The sequence below is a fragment of the Elgaria multicarinata genome, chromosome 7 (genome assembly GCF_023053635.1).
Source record: "Elgaria multicarinata webbii isolate HBS135686 ecotype San Diego chromosome 7, rElgMul1.1.pri, whole genome shotgun sequence".
Lineage (NCBI taxonomy): Eukaryota > Metazoa > Chordata > Lepidosauria > Squamata > Anguidae > Elgaria > Elgaria multicarinata.
The window spans coordinates 38711561-38732419 of record NC_086177.1 but is presented as its reverse complement, the minus strand read 5'-3'; the positions used below and the strand labels follow the sequence as shown (position 1 = coordinate 38732419).

Sequence of the window (20859 nt, the reverse complement as noted above, 5' to 3'; positions counted from 1 at the left end):
AATGAAAGCCAAAACTAAGACAGAATTTAGGAATTAAGCAATAAGAAATAATATTAATGGTACATGAAAAATTCAGGCACAATTGGTTCATCCAAAGGGTAAAAAACATATGGAGTGAGTTATGCTGAAATATAAAGCAAGCCCAAGGAAAAATTAATTCCAGAGATGCAGCTATTTCAAGTGCAAGAGTATTTCAGGCATACCCAGGGAACAAGGATTATGACCCAAAATGAACATGCAAAAATCATAAGCAGCACTTACTATTTTTACATACAATTAGAGATTTCTCATGAAACCATCTCAGACTGGCAACATTCTTATCTGATGAGTCAGCTGGATTCTATCAAAATAGCCCTTTATCATTTTCTCCTAGAGGCCTTTAAATTGCCCCTTGTAATTAAACACCTATGGAAGATATTTTAAAAAAAACAAAAGACAAAACAAGACCCTTTTTGCTCTCTGGACATGGAACATTTAAGGTTTTTTTTAATAACTGTAGATGTCACAGTCATTTCCCCAAGACATAATCACCTTAATATAGGTATGCATTTTAAAGACAATAGATTTTTAAAATGAGAGGGACCTAGCTAGTAGGGTGCAGTTTTAAACTGTACAATTTAGAGTTACATCTGAAGTTACACTTTCCTATGCATATTTTAGAAACAGGGAACTTGGGAAATGACCCCAAATGGCTGAAGACGCTCTGCTTGGTAATACATTACATATGGGATCTCTTAGGTTCACATCACTTGGTTGCACCCAACCTTTCTGACATTAAAGACTGGTGGGGTTTTCAAAACGCTACTCTAGAAATGTAACACCAAGAACAGCCTTTAAATAATAAGACATAAGATCACTGGACTGGAGCCAAAGGTTTCTTTCCTCTGATGGCAGGAGTCTTCCCGTGATGGAAGGACTCCTTCCACTGATGAAAGGATTCCCTTTGTCAGAGGAAGAGTCCTTCCACCGTAGAAAGGGAATCTTTGGGTCCAATTCTTCAATCAAGGCACTCCCATTTTTCTCCGCCACTGGAACTGTCAATTTTATAGCAAGACTAAACAAATAGCTAAGAGCTATGAATAGCTGCATCAACCTGTTTCTCTTCATAAAGGAATTGTACTCTTATAGGTTTGTTATACACATTAAATGTTGAAGGGTGCTAACATGAGCACAAAATATTTTGGGGATAAAATGTGAAATGGATTTTCTACTCTATCTGTATGAAAAATAAGGTCTTCAAAGTGTGTTTCAGAGAATCCTTCCCCTCAGGTAAAACAAGTTTTCAAGTTTCACTTCACTTCACTTTTAGATATTGCTGGCAGTGTACTTTTAAGAAGTAACTGAGCCGCGTCTCCCTAGCAGTTAGAAACATTCTTTGGTGTGAGAGACAACATTTACTAGCCATGATATCACACATTCTAAAATTCTGCAATAACAAGAACTTACTTCAATTCGCAGATTGGCTGAGATCCAATTCACACAATCAAGCCACCACCAGGTGACCAGAAGAAATCCAAACTGGGAAGAAGCTTCTGTATATGGCGAGCCATTCACATTCAATCACTCATTTCAGAGATCTGCCAGTTTTACCATGGCAATGAAGAACTATTTTTCAGCAATTTACAGTGTGGAGAAATCTGCATGGCAGGGAACGGTCAACTTGGCAGAAGGCTACATACAACGGCTTGCCATGGGGAGCAGCTTTCACACCACTGCGATTTCAATTACTTTTTCTTGCTTCCAATTTCACCGTCTTATACTTAATATTATCTAAACCATCCTTATGATCATGAGTCTCAATTGCAATTTTCTAACTTAATGTTTTCTCCTCTTCTTCAGCTATCTTGAATTCCTCATAGTTTTCCATACAATCTTGAACTTTAACCTGCATTTTGTTATTTTAGCTTCAAATACCCACATTGGGTATTTGATTCCAAACAAACATTTGTCTGTGTCAGTTCTAACTCTGAACTTTAGCTTAAGGTCTAGGAAGGAAACTAGAGCTTTGTTTGATCCTTTTAGAAATTTGCACTGTACAAAACATAAATATGTAATTATTTGAAGAGCAATTGCCTCATCCAAAGAATTCTGAAATACTGTTCTGGATTCCACATTGCTATTGTTGCCCTGCATCTACAACGTAAGAGGAATAGTCATAAAAAGCTGAAGGACAATGCACCCTGCTTACAGCTTCTTATGAAAGCCTCTTGTTACCTGTTGTTTTTATGAATTATTTCTGCCCATTTAATATATCCATTACCTTCGGATCCCCTGGCTACAAGTATATTGGCAGCATATATTCCTCGCAATGGCAACTTTGCTTTAATTCTAATAATAAAAATATTAGTTACATTGAAGTAGTTATAAGATGCATTCAGAGAACATGAATGCTAAAGTTCCCAGTTCAATCTGTGTTCCAACTGGGGTTTGGGACAGAAACTACCTTGGTCTCACTGGTAAACATGGGTAAAGACAGGAGGGAGTTTTGTCCTTTTGACACCTTTGCTCATAGTGTCCTTTGGATGACTTGAAGAATTGGGAGTAGGTGCTGCTGCCAATTTATCAAGGAGTACGGCTCCAAAAATACACACAGAATCAATTCAAATGGGTAGAAAACACCGCAGTTGGTGACGTGACACTTAAATTTAGGAGGGTAAAATCATATTGGGTAAATATGATGGCAAATCATATGTTTTCCTTCCCTTTTTTTCCATCTTACATCGTGGAATGAAAAATAAAATGAGAATTGCTTCTACAAGGCAGAGTTGTAAAGCTATGGCACATTAGCTAAAACATCATTTAAATTCAGAATTTAATTTGTTAAGGAAAACATTAAAGCCTCATACATATATGAAAAAGAGAACTATAAAAGAGAAGCAGAGTTTAGAATCATTATGCTTGCATAAAGCTCCTCCTTGACTAAACTACAAAAGTTTAAAATGTTTTTACCTACCTCCGTTAAACCAGAAACTTCTCCTTTGGCTAATGGCCTTGTGATAGATGGGGTGAACACTCTGGCATGTGACACCGGCTGCCCCCTCATAAAGTGCTTCCCTGCTTCAAAAATGTCCACTTCTACCATTTTACCCATGAATTCGGGGTTCTTTGGCACAAGGACCTTGAAAATAATGATACAGACAACTTTTCTAACTGGAATAGTTAAAAGTACTTGGGTTTTTCATTCAGAAAGGTAAAAAGGTAAATATCAAACTTGCAAAGTTCAGGGCTCAGTCACTTGCATATCTTATTCTAAAATTCGGTAACATCTTTATATGCCTTGCCAAAAACCTATGCAGCATTAGATCTACTTTTTCTTTCTGGCTCTTTAATGTATATCCACAGGATTTGATGACATACAATGAAATTGATTTCTGATGAGAACATTTTAATCACTTTGATTTATAATCAGAATCTTCTTTGTACTTAAGAGTACCTCGGTTGTAATTTATTTGACTCTAACATGCATAATATCTAAAGTAAAAATATTTTATTTCATATAACTTTGAATTATCTACCTTTATAAACGTATGATTATAAATATCTGAAAAGCAGCTGTGAATTTCATATAGCTGGAAATCAGCTGTGAACCATTTCTGCGCACCAGAACTGCTAGCCTCTGAACTAAAATGTGTAGGATGGAGCCCAACTAAATCGCAATGAGTCAGGTACAAGGAAATCTGATGAAGAATATCATTTAAAAAAAATAAAAAATGGCAAGATTAAACAGAGGAATTAATATATATATATATATATATATATATATCAGCCTTTCCAAACTTGGCGCCCTCTGCATTTGCTGGATTATAAGACCCATCATCCCCAGCCATCATGCCATTGAATGATAGGATGTTTAGTCCAACACATCGGGAGGGCAACAGGTTGGGGAAGGCTGCTTTATATGATTGTTACAGGAAGGAAGGAAGGAAGGAAGGAAGGAAGGAAGGAAGGAAGGAAGGAAGGAAGGAAGGAAGTGCAATGTTTATTCATTTTATAAAATGGTACCTGCTCGTAGAATCGATTATGAGCAACGTAAAATTTGGAATCAAATGATTCTTCTGTCACGAGAACTTTCTGTCTCTCCCCAATCTGTGAAATAAAAAAGGGAAATAGTGATCCGTCAAGAGGTGACACCATTAGTTACCCTCTGAAGACAGGAGGGACAAAGAAACTTCCTTTTGCAATTAACATGCTATTGCTGGATAATGTAATACTCCTCTGGGAAAAAGTACCACCTCAGTTTATCCATACGACAGATTACAGACCTATGATCACAAGAGATTAGCAGAGTTTCAATTCATACAAAGTATTTTTTTTAAAAAAATCTAAAGCTCCCTTTTAATTGCCAAAAGTTTTCGTTGTGTAACTAAAAACAGCTCTATATCAGTACATCATAGGTGAACACATGAATGTTGTATGTGCTTCTCCATGCTACAGACATAGGTCCTCAGACCTATAGGTGCTTCACCTCTAAACATTGTACATATTCCTGGATTATTTTTAAATGCCTTGGCTTGCTTTGAAAACTGAGGTTGCCAGGCCTCACAATTTTATTCTCTGTCTAGGAATATTGCTGAGCAATAATCACAAAGCACCATAAAGATCCTTAAAAAGGAATAAAAGATTAAAAACATCAAGAAGTTACAGAAAACGATCTCCAGATTTAATGAAAGTAAATGTCATAGTTAAACAAGGACATAGTTATGGGTTACATTATCTTAGTGTAGTGCAAACTTCAGGTTTGAGGTAATATACTTGATGTTTTTTACTAGAATATCATTATCCACCAAATGAAGTGAGGTACAAAAGATACACATTTAGAATTAAAGAATTCTGAGCCCAGGCCTTCCACACAAAAATCTACTCCTGGTTACATTCTTTACTCTACTGTCTTCATTTCAGCAGTATAATGGTGTGTGGTATGTGCATTGCCATTGTTAAAAATTGGGAGTAAGAAATCTTTGACGATGTACTCCAAAAAAATCCAGAAATCTACCGGTACCTTCTGCCCATACCTGTCTAATCTATAAAATGTAGCTTTGCCAATGAGTAAACAACATATTTCCCCAAAAGAGCCCTTCTACTGTTTTATTTTATTAATTTTATTATATTTACTTACTGTATATCCCACATTTCTACCAAAAAATGACAAGGGGAGTTACAAAATTTAAAATTGATTAAAACAAATCACATTAAAATGAATAAAAAAGCATAACAATTACAGAATAAAAATAGCTCCCAACCCACAGACCCTCAGCATGGATGTTGAAGTGTCCCAGCACAAGTTGCGGAGGCTCCAGCACCAATCTCGAGACCACCTTGGCTAGCTCAGGAAGTAAAACTGCTGAGTAGCAGGGTGGGCAGTGCACCAACAGAATCTCTATTTTGTCCCAAACACCCACCTTCAGATACACAACTTGAAACCGGAAGACACTGGGATGAAGCACCTGGACAGGGGGGATTGAATTACAATAAGTAACTGTGACGCCGCCTCCTGGCCCTCCAGGTTTTGCATGTTGCAATACGGAGAACTCAAGTGGCAAAAGCTGGGAGAGATTTACTTCCCCAGTCTCGTTCAACCAGGTCTCAATGATAGGCCAGGTAAGCACACTCATCCAGGATCAAGTCCTGAATGGCTGTTGTTTTCCTATTTATCAACGTGGCATTCAGGTTGGATATCTTATTCTGCAAGATATCCTGACATACTGGATTGGATCTTTTGTTCTGCTATGGAAGGAGACTTGTGCTTATGGTAGAACCCCTTCCCTGAGTGGAAGCTCCTTCCATTCATGGAATAGAAACATAGGGTCCAAGAGAGTGGGTTAGATTCGGAGTGAATCATACTTAGAGCAGACATGTGTCTACTCGAAGTATGACTAAGTATGGGACCAGCCAAATCTCTTTAACTCAGGTTTTATTAAAAGAAAATACAGTTTTTCTGTTTTCTAAAAGCCAGATGAACAATAAGAAAATGTCAAATGGAGCCAACTCCCGTAAAATGAGTTTTTCATGAAACCTACCTAGAAAAACAGGTTAACACATAAGATTCTGACCTTAAATTGAAAAATATTTCTAATGTCATCACAAAAGAATTACCCACAAACACCTTTATATTTATTGCTGTAGTGTCACATTAATAGTGAACTCCTGTAATTACATTTTGCAAAAAGTATGATCCAGAATTTCTTTCAATTTAATGAAAATCATAACCTTTCCCTTCCAATTCCTCACTGAAAACAAATAGAGCATATCATGTGTAGACTGCAGATTATACAGTAATTCTGTAAACTCTTTAAGCAAATATTTGCATTCGGTCTTATCAGAAAATAACAGAATCCCTTATGTTACGTATGTATGAAAACCATTCTATTGTTCCTTACATTTCTGCATGTACAATATCTTGACAATTAAAGGAAAACATTCCTGTAACAAAGCTATATGACTTGTTCAGACTTATAGGGTACCATTGGGAATTTGTGGAAATTGTAGCAAAAGCTCATGTGGCAGGTGCCATGTTTGAACATGCATGCCTCTAAGGCCTTAGCTAAACCTAAGGTTTATCCCGGGATCATCCCGGGGTCATCCCTGTTCATGTAAATGACACACAGGATATCCTGGGAGCAGGCAGGGATAACCCTGGGACGATCCCGGAATAAACAGGTCTAGCTAAGGCCTAAGTGAAAGAAACATCATGGTTGCAACTGATTTGTGTGACTGCAGTAGACTCTTAGGCCTAGGTTGTACAAAGAGCATATCTGTTTGAATACTCCTTGCCCGCAGGCCTGCTGTCAATCCCCACATATTGCTGAGGTGCTTAGATGGGGCTGCAATACATGTGAACCAGCCTACACAAGTAGATTTCAAATCATAATAGAAGGACTTTGGCATCCAAAATAGAAGCTTCCATTTTGGATGTCAAAGATGCTTCAGGTTAAAAGGTTGTGAGTTTCAGACTAAACCATCTTTTGAATATTGAAGCATTCATAAATTGTATAACTTCTTCTTTGATTAAGTTATCAACATTCTTTCAGAAAAGAGGAGATTACATTCTTGTTAAAAAGGTTTACCAAAAATTCAAGCACCTGCCATTTCCCCCCCAGGGTTCCATAACCTGTATCCCTTCAAATGTTTTGGATTACAGCTCCCCATCAGCTCCAGCAAGCATGGCCAATGGTCAGGGATGATTTATTTATTTATTTGTGGCATTTATATACTTCTGAATATATTAAAATCCCTGGAAGGCCAAAACATCTTTAGGGATACAGAATGGGGAAAGCTTACTTACATCATGAATGTCCATTGCAAACCAGAAAACGTCAAAAGAAACAGAACATAACCTTTTGCATTTAGGAAACAAAAAAAATCATCACTGTACCACAGTATCATAGTATTCTCTACTATTAAGACAACCAGTCTGAAAGTATTCTGTATGACAGTGTTGGCAGGTGTGTGCTAGTTTGTTTAAAAAGCAGATGTGGAGAAACGAATGCAGTACAAAGATAACTGAACTTCAGTTTCACTTGGTTGGAAAATTCTTCACGGGAAAACTCACTTGTGTCACAAAGGTTATATCTGTCAACTCCCTCTTGACCAAGGTAATGGGCTTGGAAAAGCCATGTACCTTTCGCCCAGAGTGTCACTGTTTGCTGTCACTGAGAGGTATGGCTTATTTGGCAGTGTTGTACTTGAGATAGCACGTGCCTAAGCATTTAACAGACCATAAGGCTCAACTCCTTTACTAAACGGTTGGACATGATGGCGGAATCCAGGCATCCCTGTTATCTTAACTAGCACATTCGCAGCCTATGGGTTGAGCTGTTCATAGGTGGGCCTTTGTTGACAATCAGAAGCGCCATGGCCCCTCTGGCATGCATTGGATTACCTTCTCTGATATCACAGTTAGGCAGGGCAGACCTTGGCTAGGCAGTTGAGCGCTATTTGTGACTTGAGAGATCTTAGAATTCCAAGACATATAAAATATATTGGCTATATGGCATGGGCCTTCAAATTAACTCCATGGCATAATGCAAATTAAGTTAATTTTTCAGAAGCTCTCAATAGAAACAGGCTGATAAGCAACATTTGTTTATGTTGTGCATTATTAAATGTCAAAGGCTTTGGGATAATATGTAAGTATATAATATACCCATCCTATTGGGCATAAAGATCCAGAAGCTGCAGCTGCTGCCTATGTGTTGACAGAGTACATGTGAGTATATCATACATTTTTTGAAATCACTGCACTGACTGCCAGTGAGTTCCTAAACATAATTCAAGGTGTTAGTTCTAGTGTACAAAGCCCTGAAAGGCTTAGGACTACGGATGTTGGAGAAATCCACCACAGATTCAAATGAGTTTGGCTTTTTATGAATTCCACTTGCAGATTCTACAGCAGACCGGCTTTTTCTGAGTCACACAGCTTCTGTGGGCTGGGTTTTTCTTTTTAACTTTTTGTGGGGATTTGTGCAGATTTGCACTTGCGCACATGGAATGAAATTCTTTTACATCTCTTAAAAAAATCCTATTTTTCCTTTCCAAAGGAAAGGAAGATCCCTGACAACCCACAAAATATAGACAGAAAGGATTTAACAACATCCGTACATCCCTAATTAGGACCCAGGTACTTGATCTCTGCCAGTTCCAACGATCCCTGGATTAAGATCAGTCGAGGAAGCTCTTTTTGTGGTGGACTCAAGGAATGTGGTCCCTGGGTCTTTTTGGTGGCAGCACCCTGGCTATGGATCTCACTTCCAGTAGAGATTTAGCTGTCCCCCATGCTGTTGTTATTGAAGCACTAGTTAAAGACCTATTTGTATGTGCAGCCTTTTGTGGTATAGGCAGGTGCTCTATTTGTCTTTTGATTGATTCTGTTGATGCTTTAATTATACAGCATTATATAGTTTAGAGTCATTCTTTTAACATTATTGGTGTGGTGTTTTACGTTTTATATAGACACCCTGGGCTCTTTGTGAGGAAAGGCAGGATATGAATAAAATAAATTAAAATAAAACTGTTCAATATGTGTAGTGTTTGTAGTGTTACACACACAAACGCCATGTTCTCCTCCACTCCTTCATTTAGCAAAATAGAAGTGATCTAGGCAACAGATGTACGCAGTGCAAACCTCCATCTTTTCAACTATTTCCCTGCCTGGCTTGAGGCTGGAGAAGCAAGGATTAAATAGAAGTCAAAGAAAGCAGGGTTTGAATAGCATCTAGTTAGCATAACAAAAGGAAGGCCCTCAGTTGTTTAGCATCGGGCAATGCATCTCATTAAATACAAGTGAAAGAACAATTATTTAGGCCCCCTATGAATACGGTTTGGCACTGAGATATATATCAGAGAGAAACCGCACGGCCATTCTGCTGGGAGAGCTTCTGCTTTCCCAGCCCAGCCATCCCGCTTCAGGGTAAATAGCCCACTTCCATTACTGTGCACCTGCATCTGACTGCTTCATTTTGATTTGGTCTCCTGCTGTGAAAATGTCGCTTCTTCAAGCATATACAAGCCCTGAAATACAGCTCATATGAAAATTATATTCAGAGATGTCAGCAGTGACCTAAAAATGACAACTGGGCCTCCATCTATCTGTTTCTTTTTAAATTCTGTTATGTCTTACTGACTTCCACTCCCTTACTATTGCCCTTGTTTTCTACAATAGGATAATCAATTATAACGCTGGCAGTTCTATAAAACTGTATTTTGTTAAGAAATTAAACAAGTAATATTTGCATCTCAGTCAGATAATTAATTTTATTCTTTATGATTCCCAAAGATTGCCTCTTTTGATTTTCTTTAACAAAAATATAGTCTCAAAGTGGCCAAATAACCAAAGGACGCAGAATACATTAATTGTTATGGAAGTCTGCACTGGTTATTTATCATGTGCCAACTTCAATGTACATAATTATCCATTTTTTAAATCAGTATAGTATTAAAACAGGTAAATATAAAAATTGCATATTCCATCAGAACTTCTATAAATATGTGCATAACCAAATACAAAAATCTGTGAAAATGACTTATTCAATATAATTATTTGCAACTAAAAATAATCTCCAATCCTAAGTGCATTTAATTTCCAGATATATCATACATACAAAATTACTTTTTAAAGAACTGATCTACAATATTATAATGGCAACAAAACCAAAAGGCATGGATTAAAATGGTTTCCCCAAAATTTAGAACATTGGTCCAAGCTGAGTACAAGTTCCTAATTTCTCATATCCTTTACATCCTTCTCTAACTCTCACCGGCTGAGCATGTTTAAACATAAGTAATATCTGCCATATTTATTTCAGCCAGAGCTTCCAATTGTAGGCTACTATATTTTCCACTTACAGACAACCTCCAACTTTGCAGCTCTTTAATGATGATGGACAAACTTGATTTCTTTCTGGCACAATATTATCTACATAGCCTAGTAATAAACACATTGGAGGAAAAGGTAAATTGCAAAGGAAGATATTCTCAACAACAACCTCCAAACAAACTTATTTCCAGGAGGCATGAATTATCTGACAACTAAACTACATATGAACGCTGTTGTCTGATTCCTCATCCTCAAGAAAAGAATTTGATATAGACCTCTCAGAGCCAGGACAGGATATGGCTGTGGAAGCACCCATTGGTGGCCCTCTTGACTTAGGGCCCTGCTTCCAGAAGAGGTCACAGTGCCATCTTTAGATTCCAAGGATTCTGGTTCTGAAGCCATCACCACACCCCAGTTCCCTCCATGCCATTGCAGCCAAAGGCTTCATAGGCAAACGTGGCCCCTTTAAGGGAGGCGGCATCATGCAGTGTGTGACAGGAACTAGCTAGCAACCTCTAGGAAGCCGACCACTCCGTCTGAGTCTGCCACTTGTTGTAGCAATGGACAAGCTTAGTTTGTCTGGCTACCTGTAAAGTTCCCAAGAGCTCTCCATGGTGCTATCCATTCTCAGATTTCTCTAACTAATCCTGCTTCTAGACTTTCCCTTGCGTTGACCATCCTGAAACTTGACCCTTCCTGTGCCTGACTTTGCCAACTGGAATTGAAGCCTTATTTTCTGATTGTAACCCTGAGAACCTGGATGCAGCAGTACCCCCAACTGGCTAACCCCCTTATTCAACAGAATCTGCAGTTTGAAACAGTACAGCTATTCACCTTTTCCTCATTTTTTTCAAGTTGAGAAAATGTTTACTTTGTAGTATACATTGTTCAAGTTATTATATGCTGTATTCCTAATATTTGTTAGTATAGTTGAGCCCAAGATTGTATCAAGTATCACTTGCCTACTGCAGATGAAATGCTGCCAAACAGGTGATTGGAAGTGCCATGTTAGCTTCCTCCCCTGGCTTCTCTCTTTCACTAATTATGGTTAGGGTTATGTGCGACCTGCAATCACTGTACAGTCCAATTTAAAGGCTTTCATTTTGCTAGCAAGTCCTATGAAACAACATTTTATTCAATCTATGTATTGAATCAATCTTTGTACAGGCCCATACAAAGGAAGACAATGCAAGAGACTTTCTAGGAGAAGATAGACAAACGTCTGGAGTCCTTTGACCGAAACAGAGAGAGCAAGATGGTCAAGGAATGCTTCCTGAATATCAAGCAATGGCTTTCAAAATAGAGCCAAAGTCATTGTTCCTAGGTAAATTTAGAGGCAATTAATTATATCAATTAAAATTCTAACATTTCTGTATATTCCAGTTTGCTTTTCTTAATTGAAAATAAGGATTTGTTTCTATTATATTCAAAGCCTACAAATGACTGATTGGAATTATGAGGTATAACTTGGGCTGCAAGCAGCGTTTACAAGATCAGAATAACAGCAGAACCAAATCACACATCGGATGCAGAAACACCACGGCAGATAGACAGGCAGACAAGATTAGGAAAGAATTCAAGTCAGGAAGCAAGCCTCAAAGGAAAAAAGTTCTAAAAACAATAAGCGTGTAGATGTTTTTACATTAGAAAAGGGGAAACTCCAATTGTTCCCCCCTTCATTTTGAAAATAACCTTTTTTAAACTAAAAGAACAGACCAGAATTATCATATTCCCATTGACATTAGTACCTTCAACTACTTTCTAATGCTTGTGGAATTCACATATTCATGAATGCAAAAATAGTTCTATTCAGCTCATACATATGTATACCTTTTTATTTCTTTAAAGGTAGTGTCAAAAATTTATATTGCCATCAGACTGTTAAGATGCTTGCACCCTCACCATTTTGGTTCATTTTATCAAATGTACCAAGCCTGTTTCTTCCATTTATAATAAAGACAGCATGAAGAGTTAGAAAGCACTTTAGTGTGAACGAGGCACAAACATAATTATACCTGCACTTTTAGATAAGAACTGTCCCTATATCCTTTTTAGAATTTTGTTTGTTTTCATTTTAAATGTAATATCAACCATTTGTGCATCTTTCTCTTAACAGTTGATTTGATCACCATGTTCCGCTAGATCCCAGTGATAATAGGGTAGGATACAAATTTATTTATAATAAATTATAAATAAATAGTTGCTACTGATACTACAACCTTGCAGGACTATAATTTGGGGAAGGGTCAAAACAATTCCTGCCTTTCCCAAAATCCAGTTATGGTTGGTGTATGAGCTCTTCCCCCTGTAAGTGGAGAATATCGCCAAAATCAGAAAGCAACATAGAGATGCTAACCTTGAACAAGGTCAGCAGATTAGTTATTCAGCTAATACAACAAAGATGCGAATCCAGATTTGAGCTGTTTGATATGCTCTGAGCCCAAATTGGTCCCACCAATGACTGATTTGGGGCTCAAAGCAGTCAATGACTGGTAGGTGATATAAGAATGGGGAGAAGAACTAAGAAATAAAGATGGCCCTTTGCCTTCCACTACCAAAGAAACGATTAGTAGGTGAGGTAGAAAAGGAAGTGGAAATGAATGAAGAGAGTTCTTGACTCTCCTTCCCCTAGTTCATCCTGCTTACCTCCTCCACAAAATTCCAGTAGTCCATGTTTGTGTGCATGCATGTATATCTATGTCTTTTATATTGTATTAGATATCCATTTTAGTGTGACCCACTTAGAGATTTCATCATATTAAACAGTATAGAAATAATAAATAAATAAATTTGATTGACATCCTTAGCACATTTCAGGAAATCTGTACTGTGTTAATCTATTCATCATCAAACTCTCTTACAAAGAGAAACCAATGTTGATTTTGGTGACAGAACTTCTCCATTTACCACTGAATATTAAGATATACAATGACCACGTTTGGATGAGTTATTTAACCCATAATGTGCTGCGTCACCTGTGGCACCACATGCAATATGCAGCCCTCTTTCGGAGGTTGTCATGTTGTGCGAACCTGATGAGCATGGGTTTAAACAACCCTCACATAATCCTAAAACAGACCATGGGTTAGGTGAAGGTGTTTAACCCTCACCTAAACCGTGCTTGCTGGGTAAACATGACACAACAACCTCCCTGCAGGGTTTGCATATCAAAATGACAGCCCATGCATTGCTGCCTCACTATGGGTTTAAGTAACCCACGCTGGGCTACCAAGTTACTTGAACAGCTCCATTATTAAAAGCTGGAGCATCACCCCTGTCTATTTTTTTTAAAAAAATACTGAGTCTATCATAAGGCATCAAGGGGAGAATATGTTTTTGCTTTCTTACTTAAGAACTGGAGGGAAACAATAGTAAACTGGCAGTTGGATGGAAAGAAAACACTGTAAGAATAACCACTCAGTGTGTCTCCTATGTATCCCATTCAACTGAATGCAGCTTTATGATAAAGTGCTGGTGAATGTACAAAAGCAGGCAAAAACATGATGCATCAGGAATCATGCAATAGACAGCTTCACTAAGTGTTATCTCAAGAGCATTTTGGTCATTAGAGAGCTATCAACATTGGCATAGATATATGTACTAGATATTTTGAAATTCAAATGTAAACTGGTCCCATTCATGGCACACAGATGTTGGCAAAAGGTAAAATGAGCACTATTACAACTGCTGTCAGGTGTTTTATATAAAACTGCATAATAGTTTTCACTTAGAGTTACTTTTAACTCCTATTTCATTGTTCCCAGTCAATTTGTGGTTTGTCAAGATCATACACGCTCCTGGGGAGGGGTGGGGAGACAACTGGCCAGAATATTACTTGCACATTTTGCCTTGTATCTCAAGTTCTGTAAGGGCTACTAGGAATCCAAACCAGCTAATGGTCCAAACAATAATCAAGACAAAACCTGTCCAACTGGTCCATTGGAAGCCTTTATCTTGGGATTAGAACCCCCTCCCCCCTCTCTCTCACACACACAATGTTTTGTCACTAGGACTCTTATAAAGTCTATAAGTTGCTTGAAAGATAAAACTGGAATTCTAGATGCCTTGGGGTTAAATTCAACTCGATGAAGCTTTTATTACATGTCAGCAGGGAGCAGAATTTCAATCATTATTTTCTTCAATATTGTGCAGTATTGCAAGATTAAATTAATGGCTTTAGATACATGTCTTAGTACTGCCAATATAATCCTACTTAAGGCAAAGTAGCCAACTTGGAAATGATTAGAAGGAAAATTATTATATTGCCATGCTCACAGTGGGCACAATTCTTGTTCCCCACCTATTTTCAGAAATAATGAGCAACTAATATGGATATACAACACAGGGGGAAAAACACGTGGCCTGTACTAGGGAAGTAGAAAGAGTCAGACAGGTGAACAGATTACGTTCAATGGCTTTTAAATTAACAATCCCTTTTTCACAGCAATTTTTTACAATTCTCCTTTAAAAGTTTTTGCTTTTGGCTTGTTTAACCCACCACCCCCAAGACCATAAGGCTAAAAATGAATGTGTTATTGATATGCTATCTTTCTTTCTGAATAAAGACTGGAGCTAGTTAAAATGAAGTAAGCCACCGAAATCTCCTCTGACATCCAGAGAAGATACATTAACAGCACAATCCTATGTATGTTTATGCATGCCCAGCTGGGGAATGCTGAGAGTCGTAGGACTTTTTTTCTGTCTAAACATGCATAGGATTGCATCCTAAGGGTACGAAATCTAGAATTATGCGCCTGAAATGGAGGCAGATTTGTTAATTGTCATTACAAGAGGCAGACGTTATTTTTCTAATGCACAAAACATTGCAGATTGTTGTGTACATCTGTGTCCTCCTGATTGATTGAAACTCTACTTTATTTATAGAAAACATGATTAAGATCAAAAGCTGTACTCTGTTTGGGGAAAAGGTAGTCATGTATTTTTCTGGCAAGAAATTGCTGGAGGGGAGGGGAGGGAAGGAGGAAGGGAGGGAAGGAGGGAGAGAAGCACCAAGAAGAGGAGTCTGCAGCCTTCTGATACTCAGGATATTGTTATCTTAGGAGACCACATGCAACACAAGATAAGACATCATTGTATTTTTTCAGCCAGTCCGAAACTATTTCTGTGCTGTTAGACAAGTTATATGTCAGCTAGAGTCAATTTTCATGGGAGGGTGAATAAGAAAATTTATGAACAAGTGTTCTATGCTAGGAACTTATACCCTGTCAATATCAACCGATAGCAACCTATTTTCTTTCCTGGCTAAACTGAAATTTACTACCACAAATATCTATCAATCAATCAATCAATCAATCAATCAATCAAACAAGTTTATTACGGCAAACAGCCAGCATGGTCTACCACAAATAAGAACATAAGACGAGCCAGGCAGGATCAGACCAAGGGTCCATCTAGCCCAACATTTCGTTCACGCAGTGGGCAACCAGCTGTCTGTGGGAAATCCACAAGCAGGACATGAGTGCAACAGCACCCTCCATCCATGCTCCCCAGCAACAGCTGTACAAAGGCATGCTGCCTTTAAGAATATAAGAAGAGCCATGCTGGATCAGACCAAGGGTCCATCTAGTCCAGCACTCTGTTCATACAGTGGCCAACCAGCTGTCGACCAAGAACCGACAAGGAGGACACGGGTACAACAGCACCCTCCTGCGTATGTTCCCCAACAATTGGTGTATATAGGCTTACAGCCTCTGATACCAGAGGCCGTAAGCCTATATCAGGACTAGTAGCCAATGATAGCCTCCTCCTTCAGGAATTCATCCAACCCCTTTTAAAGCCATTTAAATTGGTGGCCATCACAACATGTTATGGTAGTGAATTCCACAGTTGAATTATGCACAGTTGGATTATGCACCTTTTATCTGTCCTGAATCTCCCACCAATCAATTTCATGGGATGACCCAGGTTCTAGTATTATGAGAGAGGGAGAAAATGTCGCCCAATCTACATTCTCCGCACCATGCATAATTTTGTACACCTCCATCATGTCTCCCCTTAGCCTCCTTTTTTCCAAGCTAAACAATCCCAGTTGTTTTAACTTTCCCTCATAGAGGAGATGCTCCAGCACCTTGATCATTTTAGTTGCCCTTTTCTGCACTTTTTCCAGCATATAGACATCAGGACGAGAAGCCAGTTTGTCCAATCCCCTTTTAAAGCCATCCAAATTGCTGGCCATCACTACAACCTGTGGAAGTGAATTCCATAGTTTAAGTGAAGAAGTACTTCCTTTTATCTGTCCTGAATTTTCTACCAGTCAGCTTCATAGGATGACCCCAGGTTCTAGTATTCTGCTCATTAAAATGACTAAATAACATTATATCATACTTTAAAACAAACAAACAAAAACTATGTATGCATTTAAATGGTGATGCAATCATAATCAGTTTTGCAGAGAAAAACTGGTTGATCAAGCTTAAATGATGTGATGAAACACCATACTCACAATGTATGTTCAGGAATATTTTGAAACAATGACAGGCTAAGATATCCACTTTCTATGCAATGTGAATTAGGAAAAAACATTAATCTACAAAACAATATTAGGATTGGTATGGCTTTAAGAGGAAATTAAACTGTATACTGTAACTCTTTCTTACAAATGACCTTTGCAAGTCATTTTTTTTTAAAAAAAAAAATCCCTCTATGACCTAATATTTTTTTAAAAGTGCAATACATCTCCTGAGCTTCACAGATCCCAATTAAATTGATTCAGTCTGTTCGGCTCAATTGCTTCACTTTTCCAGAGGCTGAAATCCTACCCTTTTCAACAACTGCAGTGTGCTGAGATTGGCCTAACCAGTGGCTCTGTCCAGTATGCAACATAACTGTCATCTTGCCAGGAAATTGGATTCCTTTTCAGCTGTTCCAAAAACTCCATCACAGATGATCTGTCTAGTCTAGTTTCTCTCTTGCAGAACAGAAATCAAAACACATGTTGGGTTTGTGATTTTTGCATTTTCACTCTGGGAATTAAAATATAAAGATAAAGGAGAAAACTGTCACTATTAAATGTGAGAAATTATAATAACAGCTGGAAATAAGTTATCATCTAGTGCAATAGGCGATTAGTAGTTTAATGCATTTGATGACATTTCTGTACTAAGATGGGTAAATTCAAATGGTGCTTTATACCTTTAGTAGCTGTGAAGGGAGAATGTAAATTACTCCAAACTCCCTGCAAGGTAGGCCAGGACTTCCAAAAGTCAATAGGCTGCCACCAACCCTGACTCCTTTAATCCTTTCCTAATCTGGGGACTTTCGGGCCTTCAGGTCTGCTTGATGACCACTAAACCACTAAACCACTAAACCACTTGATGACCACTCAAGTCAACACCCACTGTTTTAAGCCTCCAAGTCCAAATATAACATGATAGCCAAATGCTCAACCAAGAGGCACTGAACTTAGCACCGAAGTTTATCCAGAAGAAAGCACACTCAGCTCTGGAGGTAGATTAGTAGTTTATTAGGATGAGGGAAAGGGAAAAATTAAGCAAGTACAGAGAACCTTTGATACATATCCCAAGCAAAACAATAAAACACGAACTGACTTATCCTAAATAAGGGGTAATTACTGAAATAAGGGTCTGCTCAGATAAAGTCCCAGCCTGGGTTCAAGAATGCACCAGTTCATGACCACTTGACGCATGAAGATGGGAGACAACTAGACCATCCTCCATCACCTCTTTTATCTCCCAGGCCCTGGCAACTCAGGGCAGATCTCAGGCAGCCAATTCCGAGCCAGTGCCCATGAAATCCCTCTCATCCTGAAGGGAGTTGCACTTTCTCACCAAGCTTAGCTGTGGCCTTGAACATGGGGAGCTGCTGGAGCTGCCTCGAGATAGACATTTCCAGGTGGTTACATCATTGCGTGCTAACTGGGCCTGGACCGATGACTGAGGTAGCCAGAGGAGAAACAGGTAAGCTGTCTGCTGTTCTTGACAGTAGCATTTGATTACAATGGACTAAAATTTATTACTTATATCACCAACTGTAAGTGATAATCTCACAGTGCTCTGCAGAGAAGGCTATGCATAAACACCACAGTTTTTAAACAATTCAAAATAATTGCCTTTCACAGCTATGGTCTAAAGAACAATGTACTCTGGCAGCCTTCACAAAATAACTTCTAATAATAGATCTTTTCAAATGTAGGAACTTTTTGGCTCTTTGAATTCTACTGCATTTATCATCCAAAGCATGTATAAATAAACTTCAGTATAATTGTGGTAGTAATATTTTATTCTCTCATAGGTTGTAACAGCTTAAAACAGAATAACAGCAGAATTGTAAAGCAGATAACTACAACAATTGGTTCACATACTGTAGATAATCAGCAGCATGGTCCTTTAGAAATATTTATTTACAAATATGGGATGGCTATGTGAAAGCTGTCACCTTGTTAAATAAACTTCAATGGGCTTCCATTGAGCTACAAATGTAGATGTCAACAGAATTATGCACACCAGCTAAGCTACTTGTTTGAGACCACTGAACAATAGCAACTTCTGCAGAAGTTCCTTATGTTAAACTGCTTTTAAAAAGGGGTTTAGGGAGCAACCCTATGGCCCCTAGACAACATCTGAGTGGCAACAGGATACTTCAGATTCTCAGATCCAATGTCAGAGACAGTACTCCGACCTTGGAGAAGAGAATCTGCGCTCCGCCCCCCTTCCCATCCCAGATGGTGGTGAAAGAACCATGCTGGCTGCTCACCAAGGTTGACAACTTGACCTTGGAGATGGAGCAAAGGGGGCGTTTTGGTGGGTGGGGAAGGGAGGGGACTGGAAAGGCTGAGATATTCCGAGGCCTCTCCAGCCTCCTTCCCTCCACCTCCGAAGACTCCAGCTAGATGGGCAAAAACCCCAGCTTAGTGAAAATGTAGAGCAGAAGGAAGTGATGATTGCCATTGATGCTCCTTCCGTTCTGCACTGGATGTTCCTAAGCTGCTGAGTTCAGAGGTTTATGGGCATTGAGCGTGCAAAAAATAGGACTGCGACCTTAAAGGTTTTGGTGATGCTACTGCAAAAAATGGCTAGAAAAACCCTGAGATATGCTTGGATCTGCCTAGGATAAAGTTGGATAAACAGTTCGTGTTGGAGTGTGGAGAATCCCTACATGAAGCAACCACTCCAGTTCTTGCCCTCTTCAGAAGAATTCTATGTAGTTATGTAATATTAACTTGAAATAGTTATGTGACAATATTAACTTGAAATATTCTTTCTAGACATAAGACTAATTATAGAGTATTGGCTCAACTATTATGAAACTCTATACTCCGATGTAATCAAAGTAAGTTGGGCATTGGAGGCACTGTTTTACAGTGGTTCAACTCCTACTTCCGGCGTCAGTTCCAGGAAATACCATTGGGTGACTGCACTTCAGCCCGATGGCAGGGCACCATCTTGTCCCCAATGTTATTTAATATCTATAGTGATCCGTTGGGAGCGGTCAGGAGATTTGATGACACCCAGCTCTAATTCTCTATGACTTCTGAATTGGGAGAGGCCGTACACATTCTGAACCAGTGCCTAGATACAGTTATGTATTTATTACATTTGTATACCTCCCAATAGCCGAAGCTTGGATGAGGGCCAATAAACTGAAACCAAATCCCAATAAGACAGAGGCCCTATGGGTTGGCAGTACCCAGGTCTGGGAATTGGGATGTTTGCCTGTTCTGGATGGGGTTGCACTTCCTCTGAAAGAGCAGGTTCATAGTTTGGGGGTGCTCCTGAACCCATCTTTGAGGGCAAACTGTCATCATGGCCCTGTGGGGAAGAAGAAGGACCGAGGGGACAGGAGTAGGCAGAAGTAACATCGGGGCCTGCTCCTGCTGGACTCTTCCCCCCCCCCCCACAGGGCAAACTGCCATCTTGGCCCTGTGGGGAAGAAGAAGGACCGAGGGGACAGGAGCAGGCAGAAGTAACATCGGGGCCTGCTCCTGCTGGACTCTTCCCCCCCCCCACAGGGCAAACTGCCATCTTGGCCCTGTGGGGAAGAAGAAGGACCGAGGGGACAGGAGCAGGCAGAAGTAACATCGGGGCCTGCTCCTGCTGGACTCTTCCCCCCCCCCAGGGCAAACTGCCATCTTTGCCCTGTGGGGAAGAAGAAGGACCGAGGGGACAGGAGCAAGCAGAAGTAACATCGGGGCCTGCTCCTGCTGGACTCTTCCCCCCCCCCCACAGGGCAAACTGCCATCTTGGCCCTGTGGGGAAGAAGAAGGACCGAGGGGACAGGAGCAGGCAGAAGAAACATCGGGGCCTGCTCCTGCTGGACTCTCTCTCTCTCTCTCTCTTTCTTTCTCTCTCCTCCCTCCCTCCCTCCTTGATTCCTTTTCCTTGTGTGTCATGTCTTTATTAGATTGTAAGCCTGAGGGCAGGGACTGACTTTTTTGCTAAGTGTAAGCCGCTCCGAGAGCCTTTTTTGGCTGAGGAGCGGGGTATAAGTATGATAGATAAATAAATAAATAATAAATAAATAAATCTTTGTCACTGGATAGGGATAGCCTAGACATGGTGATCCATGTA

At 39.3% G+C, this 20859-nt stretch overlaps 1 protein-coding gene across 1 annotated transcript in view; it reads right to left on the bottom strand.

The window, feature by feature from the left end:
- The window catches only part of CDKAL1 (CDK5 regulatory subunit associated protein 1 like 1), a 342956-nt gene that overhangs the window by 12479 nt on the left and 309618 nt on the right, over positions 1-20859 (bottom strand). Inside the window, exons 13-14 of the mRNA XM_063130444.1 lie at positions 4003-4086; positions 2954-3118 (exon numbers count right to left, since the gene is read on the bottom strand). Of these exons, the coding sequence (XP_062986514.1) occupies positions 2954-3118; positions 4003-4086 (249 nt within the window). The remainder of the gene's footprint in view (positions 1-2953; positions 3119-4002; positions 4087-20859) is intronic.